The sequence below is a fragment of the Plectrocnemia conspersa genome, unplaced genomic scaffold (genome assembly GCF_051122295.1).
Source record: "Plectrocnemia conspersa isolate PC_06_02 unplaced genomic scaffold, ASM5112229v1 ptg000002l, whole genome shotgun sequence".
NCBI lineage: Eukaryota > Metazoa > Arthropoda > Insecta > Trichoptera > Polycentropodidae > Plectrocnemia > Plectrocnemia conspersa.
The window spans coordinates 15,901,428-15,917,490 of record NW_028277166.1 but is presented as its reverse complement, the minus strand read 5'-3'; the positions used below and the strand labels follow the sequence as shown (position 1 = coordinate 15,917,490).

The 16,063-nt window shown below is 34.2% G+C and overlaps 1 protein-coding gene across 1 annotated transcript in view; it reads left to right on the top strand.

Annotated features, from left to right (window-relative positions):
• Positions 1-16,063, top strand: part of LOC148237847 (G1/S-specific cyclin-D3-like) — a 49,606-nt gene that overhangs the window by 26,301 nt on the left and 7,242 nt on the right. Inside the window, exon 3 of the mRNA XM_088205808.1 lies at positions 7,254-7,416. Within this exon, the coding sequence (XP_088061934.1) occupies positions 7,254-7,416 (163 nt within the window). The remainder of the gene's footprint in view (positions 1-7,253; positions 7,417-16,063) is intronic.

Genomic DNA, 16,063 nt, shown 5'->3' with positions numbered 1-16,063 from the left:
ATTCGTCTCTTCTCCTGCTGTCTTCAAGAAATCAGGATACAATATTGAAAGACTCGTATCTTATATAATAAATAATCTTCCGAACGATCGGGTTGAAGGCCGTGCAAATATGAAATAAATTTTAGACATTATGAAATCTCGAAACGTTAGCACAGATTCGTATGCAAGTCGTTGTGAAAATTCGCCTCTTATGCTAATTTAATTATAATCACTTCCTGTCATTGTGCGCATCTGATTCTTAAAGGAGTTTTAATTTTTGAATTATGTGTTTGTTTTGCCGACACGTGGAACATCTCAAATCATCTCAGTAGGAATGTACATACGTTTTGCAAAACGTTCCCAGCTCTCGACAGGTTTTGCCGAATACGCCGACTGGTTCGACCGACCTTCAACTTCCTCTACGTGATTTCTAATAGTATTGTGAGTGTATGTTTTTATTTATTAATCGGAGTGAGCTATTAATGTGTAACCATCGAGCTTGTAGGTAAAAATCAATCATAGTGTTGGTATTGTTGCATTGATCAAATTGAGATTTTTGTATATTCATAATTAATAATATTAAAAATAACCGTTTTATTTTTACTCATTCATTATAATTATAATTTAATTTACTACAGTAAATAAATTTAAAAAAAATGATAAATTCATAAATAATAATTAAGTATTATTATTTAATAATAAATAACAATACATTAAGTGAAATCAATTTGAAATGCTTATTTGAAAAACAATGTCGATAAAAAATAATGAGCGATATTATTTTAAATAAAATTAAAATTTGTAAAACAAATGATAATGTGCGCGAGAATACGCGTACCAGAGTGCGGCGTGATGAATGAAATCGCAGCGTAGAGGAGAAAAAAAAACAAGTATGCCCGTCTCTTTCGCACGCATTGTAGTAGAGAACGACATTAATGAGTCGGTGGGGGTGGGGGTGCGGTGCCGGGGGAGACGTCCATTCATGAAGACGATTATCTGACGGCAATGTCTAGATGGAATATATCATCGCTTTGATATCCCATAATGCACCTTGTATCACCATGCAATAAGTGTCATATTGCCTTGAGACAGTCGCCGAAGCCCTTATTACATGGCACGTTACATATTATTTAATATTTTTTAAATATAATTATTTCACACAATGCCCATCTCGTGATCTGCCGCCGGCGACATTTTAATGTAAAAGTATATAATGTAATATTTCAACACCCACGTTCAATATTAAAAACACAATTGCTTTTGTAATCCACAGCGATGATGACTATGGACGAGCATTATCTTTTTTATTCATTATTTCATTACGTAAAATTTATCATCGTGGCAACATCCGTATTTTTGTAAAGTTTGCAACCATGACCACGGAATATGTTACAGATATCACTTTTACGTAACTATTTAATAATAAAAAGTATTTGTTCGTCCGGTTTTTTGTAATGCGTGCTCTAATTTATTTATCTCCGTGCGTAATCTTCAATTATATAAGCAATGGTAATTATTTTTTGCGAACGCAATTATTATGATATTGTGAAAAGCGTCAATCAATGACCTATCTACATACTTTGTGAGACCTTCACCTCGTAAAAAGTTAAACTTTTGCAAAACGATCGAAACAGAATGAATGTTTTATGTTTAGAGCAACATTAATCAGTTAAGTTATTGTATTAAATACATATAAACATATCTGGTGAATTAAGAGGCAACTTTTACGTGTAAAAAATTGAGAAAATAAGAATATTGTATTAATATTGAGATTAGCTTTAATTGACCATAAAATATCACGATACGTTCCTATTTTGGGTTACTAAATCATAAAATCCGTCGTTAAAAAAATATCATTCATCTAGATCATTTTATTCACTAGCACTTTTTAACGACAAAATGTTTTATTGGCCACTTTTGGAATCGCATTTAATCTTGATTTTTCACTAATATTATTGCTCAAAAAATAATAATATTTTTTTGCTATTTATACAGTACTACAATTAAAAATGCTATTTATATTAAATAGTTGCTACTTATAAAAATAAGAATTGCTGTTTATAACAATATTATTCGCAATTTAAAAAATCCAAATAACTAAGTAAGTACCCTAATAGTGAACATGTTCGCACAATATTCCCTTTTCAACAAAAACAATTTTGCCCACTTCTCCGTCGCCCTCCGTGGCTCCTCCATCGCCCACCAAATTCCTCTGGAGCCAGCATTGCCTACCGAGATCCGTCCATCGCCTACCGGTGGGTGATATTGCCCACTTTGGGAACCTATAATCTAGATATACCTTTGATTTTTTATAGCTTAAAACATTATTTAAAAAAAAACTTTGTAAAAAATTATGATTATTTAATGATTATTTTTGCAAAAAAAAACATATTTTTGCTAGTTTCTTTAAAAAATGGTAAAATTCAACGGATTTTTATACCATTTTTAACAAAATAGTGTGGGAAAAGTATTATTCATAAATTTCAACAGTAGTAATTAACATTAATTTCCCAACGGCGGTGAGTCTGTGAGACTCAAGAGAACTTTATCTTCTTTATGTACCTGAAAATAACATAACACAAAATCGAGATATCCATTGTTTTATATTATAGTTTAACAAAAAGTTTCTAAAGATAAAAAAAATCAGTATTTCTTATCTAAGGCTACATAGTAACCGTCGATAAACCATTGAACTGGCATCAAATTAAAGCTTATCGTATTTTTTCCGCGTGCTGCGTTGTTGCTGCGTCTGCGGACTCTCGCTCTCTTTCTCTCCGTTCAGATTCACACCGCAAATTTTATTGCTAATAAAGAATTTGTACGTTGTTAACAATTATTATCGTCAATTGCACAATAATATTGCGACGTTGCATATATTCGCGTCGGAGCTGCGGTTGATATTGATTTATGAACTGCGCAGTTGCCGCTTTAGCTTCGAATATATTAGTAGATAAAATTAATTATTCGATTAATAATATCATTTTAAAAATCAGGTCGTTTAATACGGGCTTTGCGTCCGAATCAGCTGTTAAGAGGTAATACAAATTATGTATACACTCCATTCATTTTGTTTTTAGTCATTTTGGTCAGAATCTGCGGTGACCATGATTTGTTTTATATTATTATTATTATTATTAAATAAATGGTGCTTTCAGCGCGGTACTCGATGATCACGTTTAGATTTTATCAATGGATTTCTTGACACTGTGTGTGTTTATATATTTTTTTGCTGTTAGATACGATTGGCGCTTGAGATTATAGGACTGCAAAGTGTTTTCATACTGCGATGATAAAAAGCCGCAGGCTATTAAAACGCGTTTTTTTCGCCTATCGAATTCTTGAGAGACTAGCAATATCCTGTTTATTGTTAGCGTATTAACACCGTATTGACTTGGAGGTGGGAAGAAGCAAGCAAGGATGAAAAGCTTGTAATGGATATATCGTCGGCATTGTTTGATATTTTGTGTACATATTATTGTTGTCATGCAATTTTACAACGGTTAACAAAAGTATTTTTGAAGAGCAAAACTGCCATTATGTGCTTTATGAAGTCATCACGTCTCGAATATTAAGATCTTGAAATAAAACAAACTTATAATCCATGTCGCATATATGTCGGCTGGCCTGTGTGAGCTTTTCTTGGAACGCATTCCTTAGCGCTGGTTCTTGAATTTCGCGATTGTGTGCATATATGCACATAGCCATGAACACCAACGGTCCATCCAAAGCTGAAAAACTCCCGGCGCTCTCGGATAAACAGGAAGGCTTTTAACTTTGGGTTTATGATTGTCGGTATTTATTATTGTGTCGGCAGATAAGGTTTGTCGGATTGTTGAGACGGCGTCAGTGCATGATTGCCCTTCAACAGCCACAGGGCGCTAAAGAAACAACTGACACTCTTCTTCTTGTGCGCAAACATTTTTTTCATTATTTCACTGTCGTTTTCATCATAATGTATATATAAATATATGCCGCACGCATGTTGAATGAATTATTTTTTACGGATCCAAAGCGAAATGAAGTATTACACCAGTTTTTTTGACCGACCTTCACCACTCGAAAGACACACCCAGTGTGTGCGTCTTGTAATCGTGAGAAAAGCCGCGGAAGTATGCCGCGGCCATTATCTGATCGTGTTTTTATAATCTCGAAATATATATGCGTAATAATAATTTATTGTGTTCAGCTTTTCGTCATGAACACCCTGTTGTGAGTATCCTGTGCGAGAGAAAAAAATGTAGGTTTTCTCGGAATCGAGGTTGGGCTTTCAAGGGTCGGGTCGTTTCTACTCAAACAGCTTCCAAATATATCATCCATTGTCTGGAATTTTCTCATCCCTGTTGTGTTTATTTCCAACTGTAAATGACTGTAAACATCTTAGGAATTTATATGACGTCCTTTGTTATTTCTAAAATTGATTTAGTCAACATTGTGTGGATGAAAGTTTAAAACATTTTTACATAAAAAAGTACGTTTATTTTAAAACTTCTCTTACCAACAACTCTTATAGTTAAGAAGTATACATGTTGAAATCATTTCATAATATTACATATATCAGATAATTCAATCTGTGGCCAAATTGCTGTACAGTGTAATTAATGTAATTGCACTGACAACCGCAAAGGATCGATGTTAGATCATTAGAGCGAACCGATCTAGCGCAAAAAATACACGAGAATGCATATTGTCCGAAAAAATATCGGACTCATAAATATCTGAAAAACATATTTATCATAAATATCTTGTTTACCTGTTAGCTGTAGCTTATGTATAAAAAAAATCGGCCACAAAACGAATTGAGGGTGCAATAATCTACCTGTGTGTAGTTTGACTTTTGGCGCGGCCAAAGGGGAGTGAACAAAAGTCCCTCGAAATTCCTAAAAGTCGGCTTTTTTCTTGATTTATTATCTTTATAGACGTATTATCTAATGTGGCAGACACCTGCTTTTGATGAAAGGCGTTCGGGAGCGGGGCGTAGATTATTGAAGCGTGATTTTCCACATTTTTCTCTTGAGTCAGATTTTCTTTCTGGCGGCTCGCAGGAATGCGTTCAGAGTTTGCACTTTGTTTTCTGGCTGACAAACCCGTCTCCGGAGCTTATGGTCGGGCCGCAAAAAGCTGCGGTATGAATACGGTCTGTTTGGACCCGATCGTCCTCGCAGAATCGTGATCGGCCAGCCCAGCCGCGTTCCTCCACAAGCAAATTCCGCAACACTGCCAATGTCCTTCTTAGCCCGGAGACTACAATCGCAACCGAAAACGAGACGCTAAAAAAGAGAATACAGATTAAAAAGAGCGAAGAAATTCGATCGGCGCAGGTTTGAAACTTGACCGAGCGTCGATGTCTCTTCGATACAAATCTATTAAAATAGTACAATTGCGGTAAAAAATGGCCATTTTGCACAGAATATTCAATATTTTAACAGCTGTTGATTTTACTGTCGTCAAAGGGTTACATTGACAAGTGATTGACGCACACAAACTTTCACTAGAATTATATTTAATTTATTAAACAATTTGAAAATTCATTACATTAAAAAAACATGTCGATTTTGTATGACGGTGATATTAAACATTTTTCTTTACATACATATTTCAATATTGATATAATATTATATAACCATTTTACTAAACCTACATTTTAAAAATATTATCACTGAAACATTATAATTAATGTTTCAGTGATAATCTTTTTAAAATGTATTGTTTATTATATTTCTTTGCCTTGCATTTTTGGATTTAAAAACAATGTCTTATAAAATTTTGATTTTAAAAATATAGGTCAGGGCTACTTTTAAACTCACCATTCGCATAAATTGGGGCCTATAAAGTCAAATACGAGCATATAATCCAGTCCGTTACATTTGTATAAATGTATACATTAACCTTTCGTTCGTTCGATGAATTTCCGAGAAGCGGCTCTTTGGTTTTTATTTATGTTTTTTTTTATACATTCAGCAAAGTGTTAAATCACTAACGAATGAAGTCACACTGCGAAAATATTGATACTTTACGCGATAATCAAAACATTGACGCGGTGTGACTTTGATCGGACTATTCATACAAAAGTAAACCGAGTCAAGTTGAGATGAAAATAAACAGTGTCCGAGTCTAATCCTAAAAATCCGTTGAGCGATTCGTCGCGAAGTTGAAAATTTCGCGAAAAAAACGTTCGCGCATGTTTCCGTCCACAATAGCTCGATCGACGTTTTCATTCACGTGTGGCAAAAGATAAATATTGGCGAAACTGGCTTTCCTTGGTCGGTTTGTGGGAACCGAATCGCTCTGGCCTTTTGCCGGCCTTGTCGAAATCTTCTCTGACTCTCCGAGAGGATCTCGTTCATCTACCTACCTCTTTATCCTCCTCCTCCAGGCGGCTCCCTTTATCTTTCAATTGGCACGCTAACCCCTTGGCCGCGGCATGCAAATCGGCAATCAATTAAAATTTAAACGTAACGCCGAAATCGACGCTGCGAGGACTACGTGATCTATTGCCAGCGAGAAATTGACTTTAAATGAATTTATTACCTTAAACATTACCATTTAAAATTATGACGACCGGTGATGGTTTTTTTATTGCGATGGCGCGCTTCATAGTATCCTAGTAATACGATCGTAATAGGCATATAATAGGATCACACAGTGATTATGTAATAGTATGAGGGAACTGGTTTTGTAAGCTGAAATATTAAGACAGTGTCAGTTTGATCGGACATTTAACTATACCGATATTTTTTGATTTAAAAGTTATGATAAAAACAAAACTAAAACTTTAATAATTGGACCATTAACTTCTTAATCTGTTTGAGTGTTATTTTTTAAATTTAATTTCAACTGTAGATGAACCACGAAATGTGCTTGAGATGCTCATTAGCTGCATATAGAGTACAGAAACAATATCATTAAACTTTGTAGTCATATTTTTATCACATCCTTTTATTGAATAATTCTCAAAACACAATTAATCCTGCTTATTTAAAAGTATCCCGATTATCAAATAACAAATATTTGAAGATCTTATCTTTGTCTGATTAAATGGGTTTTTTCATCAGTATAATAAACAATTACTCTACATATTTCATAACAATCATAACACACAAGAGGCGCGGTTTAACTATATCGATTTTGATCGATATTCGCGCTAAAACACAATGGGATACACCCAGCGAAGTTTTCATAACATAATTGATTTATTATCTCGCGTGGGAGTTTCGAGTTCGCGTGATCCAGTTCGTGGTGGTCCTTCGGAGATTTATTTATTTTTGATTTTTCAGAAATGGGAACTTCTCGTCTTGCTGAAACTCAAATGGGACATGGCCGCGGTGACGCCTCAAGACTTCCTGGCTCTGCTCGTAGCCAGGCTACCTATAAAGCCATTCGTCGAGCCGGAGATGGTCATCAAGCACGCGCAAACCTTCGTCGCCCTGGCGATTAGAGGTGAGCTTCACTACGCATTCTTGTTTATTCTTACATTCTGCAATTTTTTTGTGTAACGACGATGACAATTTAGCCTGTCTTCAAATGATGTCACTGTTCAAAACGTGAATACCAAATGTTATCCGCTTGCAACGACCGCTCCCAAGGCTGAATACAGACATGGACGAGAGTTCAAATGCTTAGAAAAAATTCGAGAGCGATCTACAGTTTGCTTATCTTCCTCTTGTTTGTATAGATATAAACATTTTTTTAGGATTTCCTCGAGAAATATTTAACAATGGCGGCACTCGCGAATTTTTCGAGCTTGACCAACGGCTATTGTTTGTGTATGTATGTATTATATATGTACTCGCCGATAACGTCTTCCCAAGAAATATGACTTTGATCAACAGATTTTGTATCAATATTTAACATCTTCCGAGTATCTGCGTATATGATATGAACACTTATTTAAGATGTTTGCACACGTTTTTATAGATCTTACTCAATCTGTATTATTCAAATGATCATTAAAATAATTCTATGATTCGAGAGCGATCTTCACCGATACACATAAGAGATTCATTTATAAAAAAATGGCAGCCATCGCGTTAAAGCTTTATGAATTGGGCACGATTGGTTAATAATGGCCTTGGAAAATCACTCGTTTCTCATCATCAAAGAACGAGTTCTCGGCTGGCCGCCGTGTATTCACTGTCGAAAAAAATATATATTAACAACCGATGGTTTAGCCCTGGAACGAGAGAGAGATAAACAACAAGACACACGCGTAATGATCATAAATAATGTTAATGATCATTTTTCATTACTAGGATCATAAAAGCTACCTTTCAAATTGACAGGTCCACAGATTCTGTCCAATCAGAACTAGAGACGTAAATGTATGGAATTTTGAACACCAGGAAAAATAAAGCACAAAACTAATTACAGCAGTAGATTCTATACATCATTACACAACAAAAACGCTCATTTTATAATAATTAATACTGAGCAATTAAAAAAACTTTGTTTATAATATAAAGGACAAAACATCAAATCAAAACCTAGACAAACAAGACATAGAAGAACAAGAACTAGACATGAACGATACAGTGGAATGGATGTCTCTAAAATAATCTAGATTTGAAGCTTTATTTATTAAAAATATTTACTACAACGTATTTGTCGATAAATGATTAAATTTTATTTTCATATTTTTTCCCAAGCCCAACTCTAATCAGAAGTGATTGGAATATGATCCCTCTTTGTCCCCTCCCGCTACGAATAATGAAGCAAGGGCCAAATCGCGCACAATGGATGGCCCAAATTTATGGCAATATTATGGGTTCGCGAAAAAAATCCGCAACGGTGACCGCGGACCCTTTGTCCGCCGCTGGCTGAGGAATGCGGCGAAGTGCATCGATGTCACCGAATTTATTGAATTACCATACTGTTTTAAGACGGTCGAAGAAGGTAAAAAGACGACGAAGAAGACGAAAGAAGAAAATCGAACGCTTTGCATTGAATGCGGGCGACCGTAGATAACGTTCCGGGCTTTTATTGTTATGAAAAGGAGCGATCCTTTGACATCGATTAAGAAACGTCGGAGGTTCGCACGAATGGTCCCTCTCTCTCTCAGAGGTCTCAGGCCGAGGTAATTTGTTTTCTCAACCCAGGCATTGTATATAATCAACGGCGGCTTTTCGCAAGGAGGTCTAATTCGAATGCCCCGAAACGCCAGACCCCAGCCTGCTTAACCATTTTCTCGTCAAATCTTGAACGAAACGTTCATTCATAACAGCGGGAATTTGCACGGGCCGTCATCATCATCACGCAACATGAGATGTTATAAAAAAATATTGAAGGTGTATATTATTATATGTGCAATCAAATCAAACGGAACATTTATGCATGTACATATATGTACATACATACATACATACATAAAATATAATATGCAGTAAAATGTTCAGTGCCTTAATTTTTTTTATATTCCTCTTAAAAAGCCGCGCAGGAAATAATTTTGGAATTGGGATTTCAATGAAATTTTATGGTATTGTTAATTAATTTAAATATAGATCAGATTCTGACCATTTTATTAACAAATTAAATAAATCACAGAATGAGAAAATCTATTTTGAATAAATTGTATAAAATTACGGTAAAGAAAATATATTTTATGTTCTTGTTGCTCTTCTCAATGTTTAATATAATCAAAATTTGATGAAGACTTCTTTTTACTCGTTATATTTAAAGTTTCGGCACGTTTTCAGCCATTTCATGCCAATTACGTTCAGAGCCGGTTCCGAGAGAGACGAACGCCCCGGGCACACTGACACTTTATGTGTGGCGTCCTTTTAAATTTCATACCAAGTGGCGCGCTTAAAAGTAGCTCCCAATATACTTTGCATATAAATAATATGGAAGTGGAAGTCGATAAAAAAATCTCGTTTGTGTGGCACTCATCGGTCATCTATCTCTCACGATCAGGTTTCGCCGGTTATTTGACAATCTAAAAATAAATAGTTCCATTATTCAATCCGAAAATTTGACTAATAGTTACAGAGAAAATAAATATTAAATAGCACAGGCGCCAGTCCTGGAATTGGTTTTGTGGAACGTCTCGTTAGGTGGCATAGAAAAAAATCTGAAATAATGCCATTTAGGTCCAAAGGTTGTTTTTCTTTTGTGTTTTCTCGGTGTTGCTGTCATAAATACTCTACCTGATTTTCGGGTTTTGTTTGTTACTTCAACGACAATACTGGTCGCCATTGTCGTGGATCACGAAGTGTTTTTTGATACGTATATGTGAAAAATGTCTAATGCTTTTGCCACATAGGGTAATATTTTTTCTCTTTATCTTCAATCGTGAGCGGATTTAGTACATTTTTATCGATGACCGATCGCACAATTAAGTTAGGCTTCGGTCGCTTTTGATCGTGTTTCACAGTGTAGGGTTGTCAATATACACCGCGGTAAAAAATGTGTTTATATAATTATACATAACAACTAATAAATCAGCCGCAAACGGAAATAAATAATATTTTATTAATATCAGACCAAAACCACATATTAAAACGAAACAAGTCGTGGTTACGGAATCTTGATGTCGCATATTTAATAATAATAACCAGGAATTTACATAATTGTGTATAAATTTAAAAGCTAATATTTTTGTTCAATACTATAATATATACAGTATACTCTTGATTATCCGGGCTAATTCTGGAAAAAAGGGCACGGATAATCCGAACTATCGATTTTTATTTGCTTTTATGATATGTATAATATATTTATAATGTAGATTATCATTATTTTATTTACCAAGAGTTTCCCTATCAACATTATCAAAGCATTTTAAATTATCCATTAATCTGCATATTCCAGATTTATCCATGCTCTAGTCTTAGGAATCATATATACATATGTATATATGATTCCGAAATTACTTTGGACCAAAATTGTGCTGTGCTATTACATATACTTTGGACCAAAATTGTGCTGTGCTATTATTCCATGAATAGCAGCATCTTATCAGTTTGGTAAAACCATTTCATTGATGATATAATATTAAAAGTATAGATAGTAAAATTATTGTAATTGATATACATATAGTTTACCTTTTATTATTATAAATATGTATAAATAAATGTGGTCTGTTCCCACTCTAGATCAACCCAAATAAAGTTGTATGTGAAAATCAAGGATATTTAATTGATATTTATTTTATAATTAATAAAATACATCAAATATTCGAGTAATAATAATATATCCAAAGATATCTTTAAATTTGTGTTTTTATTTTAAATTCGAAACTAAAAATGGATGACTCTTTATAATTATAATTTCGATCGATCATTCACCTAAATTTTCCTAATACCAAAATCGAGCCAGGTCTTAAAGAATATTTTGTATGTATTCAATAAAAAAAAATCTTAAGAAAACATGAGAAATAACTTCTCCCCTTTTAGAGTGGCGCGCGTTAGGTTGGCAGCCCTGCGCGTAATTGAGCGAATCTAGCGCCGTTTCGCACGCACGCGGTCTCGACCGCCTGCGCCGTCGAGAGCACGCCCCAGGAATGCTGTAATTCGGCCGGGGCGCCTTCTTGTGCCGAAACCAGTTTCGCGCCCGAAATTGCTTCAAATTGCACGGAATGCACTATCGCCCGCCAAAGGGGGAGCCACATTATGCGGCCCGCAATTAAACGAGACACTCCCGAGAGTGAGCCGGCCAGCCAGCCAGCATCAGCTGCAAGAGCCATTGCGGCGACAGACGCATCAGCTGCGAGAGCGACAGCTGATTCACAGCAGGCAGACTGGCCAGTCAGAAGCGGCGTTCCGTTACGGCCGGACGCGTTCAAAAAAAGCAATATGCCGGACGAAAGACGAAATGCGCATGCGCGCGGAGCGAAGAGCAACTCCAACTCTGGCTAGTCCGCATTCCATCGTCTGGACGACGAGACTCTTCACTCTCGCTTTCAATAAAGACGGGTTTCTACCGATTGTCTTTCCGTACATCAACGACAGTTACACGCATGCGCGCGGCTGGTTTTCAGCTGTTGCTCGTTTCGGCAACAAAATGTTGCAACCACTAATTGCTTTTCAGATTTTTTTTATAGGTCCTCCATTTTCAGAACTGAATTTTCTCAAATTAACTGTATATAATATTTTTAAATATATTTTTCTTGTGATGTGCTACGGGTTGATCTAAAAATATGTTTTTAGACCAAAACTCCTCCTATAATTATAGGAAGAGCTTTGGTCTGAAAAATTATATATAATAAGCAATAATATGAATATGTACTTTGATGTACCGTTTAAAGTTTATAGCATCATTGCAATAGGCACGAGAACTGCTTGAAAATAATATTTACAAAAGTTAGTAGCTAATGCACCCTGAACTATACTACAGTGTCTCTCGATTATTCGGTTTGCGGATTATCCGTGCTTGAAATAAATTCAATTTAAAAAAATTAAACAGTGTGGTGTGCCATGCTAGGAAAAGCAAAAAATCATTTTAGGGGATGAAAATAAACATTTTTCCACTTAATTATTATAACTAAAAAGGAGCGTGGATAGATAGAGATATTTTCAAAGATTGGTTTAATTAAAAACCAAATGGGTTTCTTAAGTGAGAGATTTAAAAAAATACAGGGTTGCCACAAAAGCAGTATTGTTGATAGAACTAAATGAAAGCATATTTAAAAACGAACGATTGTCACAACACGGCGGATTACAAATTTTTTACCGTCTAATATTACAAGTCTAATTCAACATATGGATCAAGGTTTTATATCATAAATGAAACGGCTTTACCGTGCTATATTTTTCACAATTCTTGTTGATGGATTGATAAATTTCTGAAGAAAAAAGGACGACATTGGATCAGTGGCGTAGCTATGGTGGGTCGAAGGGGGCGGGCCGCCCCGGGCGGCACTTGCTTGGGGGCGGCATATTCGTGATGGGTTCGTTTAGTGTGGTTCTTAATCCTGAATGCACTAAAACATATATAAATCCACGAATAACAAGAGCTTAATAATAACCAATTTATTATTTTAAGAAATGCTGATTTTATGACCCTGCAAAAATTGTAGGGGGGGGGGGGCGGCGGCAATTTTAAGGACCGCCCTGGGCGGCACATACAAAAATAAAAGTTAAAAACATTTGTTCGATCGTGGAAAGAGATTCATCCTGACGTATCGTATTCTAAAGAAACTGATATCCGAAATATGCAGATTAACACTTTACCGACCGCTCACGCCATATGGAGTGCGAGCCTGCCGAACGTTAAATACCGCGCACGCCATATGGAGTGAGCGGTAGCTATGATTTCGTTATCAAATTAAAAATATATGCTTAGAGATTTTTTAAGATTTTTTTTTGAAAAAAATTAAATATTAGTATGAAGTTTCATTTGATATTGAAAAAAAATATTTAATTACTGTGCCTGGCCTTATTATTAGACACGTTTGTCTATATATTATAATTTGTTTATATATTATAATTTTTAATGCAGAAATTCGTTTTTTTGCTATTTTATTATTTTTTATAGCATTAGTTATTGAAAAAGAACTAATTTAGTTGTGAGAAGTCATAAATTCTATTTTTTTAATTCAAAACAAAAATAAAAATATTTTTCACTATGCAATTCGGGACTATATTTAAAATATTTTGTATGTCCTTCTTTAGATTAAATAAGTGCCTGAATTTACTTTATAAACGTTGTTTAATTTTTGAAGGTTCAAAGTATGATTCTATTCCCGAATCACCTTCTCGATTAGCTCTCTTTTAGTGGTTATTTCGATTTTATCAATCTCTTCTTCAAATGCTCCCAAATATTCTCGACGGTATTTTTGTTTTGCAAGTATGCAAAATATCTTCCCAGTGTTATCAGTAAAAATTAACAACAAAATCATATATAATAAAGATATAGTTCAAATATAATTGAGCTGCCTTTGTATTTCTTTACTTGTGTCTTATAATATAATCAGGTACTGTTTATCTATACAAATTCGAAAATCCATTTAAAAACTATATATTTATATCAAATATATTTTGTAAATTCTTTCTACTTTGCATTTTTTTAAGTACACTAACATTTTTTGTGAGTTAATCTATTAGATAGTACCGGTTTCCCGAATTTCTAAATTGACAGATTAGCGAGATTATATCGTATTTTTTCTGTCCTGTAATTTGGAAATTTCGACCGTTTATTTTATTGAGTGAATTTTATCTATCACGAGATAGCACCGATTTACTGGAAGTGATTCTCAGAAGTGACTCTTTTTTTGAAATTGGGAATTTCTTTTGTGATAAGAAATAATATGATGCACTTAAAAAAATATGAATAATAATTCAGTTTAGCTAACGCTGTCGTGTAAATCGCATCTTGTTTTCGTGTGCTCGAGTGAATATTCTAAAAATAATAAAAAAATAAAATAAATAAAAGGAACTTTGTGCTGCAGTGATTCTTTAAAAATATTACGCTTACGCCTCTTTATAAAATATAGTGTCTATAAAAATATAAATTCAGTGTATTTTATATAACAACGTGTTAAAAATATAGTTTTTATTTAAATATAATTATAACCCAAATAAATAAATGGCAGAAGATAGTTTTGTAGAGGAAAATTACGCGGACAATGATTCAAATATTCCCAGTGATAACGAAAACTTTAGTGATAGTGATACAAGTTCGATTGTTCATGAAAGAAATCGTCCTCGAGTAATGATGCCTATTAGCGATGGAGAAGATACTGAGGATGATGATATTCCATTAGATTGGTGTGAAACTGATACACCTAGGCATAACCAGCCATTTGAAGGATTGTCGGGAGCAACTTTTGATGTTGATATCACGCGCCCTGAAGAAATCGCCGAAAAATTTATCGGTGATGACCTGTTCCGCATTATTGCAGAAGAAACAAATAGATACCGTGCTCAAACTTGGAATAAGTACAAACAAGAAGTTAAAAATATTATACAAGAAAAAAATAAGAATATGTGGGGCTTACCGGATATTCTAAAAAAGGCTAAACTACGAATATTTGAAAGTAAATATAAGCGAAACGGGGAAATTTTATTACAATTGTGGAAAACAGTAAAGAGTAGAGATATTCGAATGATATCAACAATCCATAATACAAATATTGTAAACACTGAAAAAACTGACAGAAGAACTGGGCTGCGTATAAAAAAAACAATTTGTATAATTGATTACAATAAATACATGAAGGGAGTAGATCGGGCTGATCAATACCTTTCGTACTATCCAATATATCGTAAAACTAAAAAATGGACGAAAAAAGTAGCCATGTATTTATTTAACTGTGCATTATTCAATACATTTACAGTGTATAGAAGTGTAAATTCAAACAGCAATATAAAGTTTTATGATTATTTAATGAAAATAGCAAAATATTGGATAGAGGAAAAAACACCAGAAACAGAAACACCAACAATTTCAGAAATGTCTGAAAATTCACAACCGACATCCACATTCGCCACTGCTCCCTCATTTCAAAGGCTTTCAGGCAGTTTAAAACAACACCAATTAGTCAGGATATCATCTACTAATGAGCGTAAAAGAAGAAGATGCATAGTTTGTATCGCACATAAAATAAGAAAAGATTCTCTTTACATGTGCAAAGAATGTAAAGTAGCTTTACATGTTGGTGAATGTTTCTCCTCGTATCATTTGAAGAAACATTACTAGGTAAATAATAAAAATAACGTTTGTGAATTTTGAATTTTATTTTTTTGATAATTCGTATTGGTATTATTTTAGAATTAAATATTGTGAAAAGTGAATTACAAGGGAAAGACATTGAATAATAATAAAGTGTGTACCTGAAATATTCCGTATTAGTGTGGAGAAATTTATAATGGTGAGTGCACTTTAAACTTGCATTATATAAATAGTTATTGTGAAAAGTGATTTACACGTGAAAGATAATGTACAATATCTGTGTATGTGCCTGGAAGATTTCGCATTACGATGGAGCGAATTACAATGGTAAGTGAATATTTTATTGCAATTGAATTATATATCAGTAAACTCATATTAGTAAAAATGTCATTTCTCATTTTTGTAGATAATCATTTGCACAAAATATCACAATACGAAAAAAAAGTGTGCTTGAAAAAAGTTTTTTTAAATTTGAAAAAGT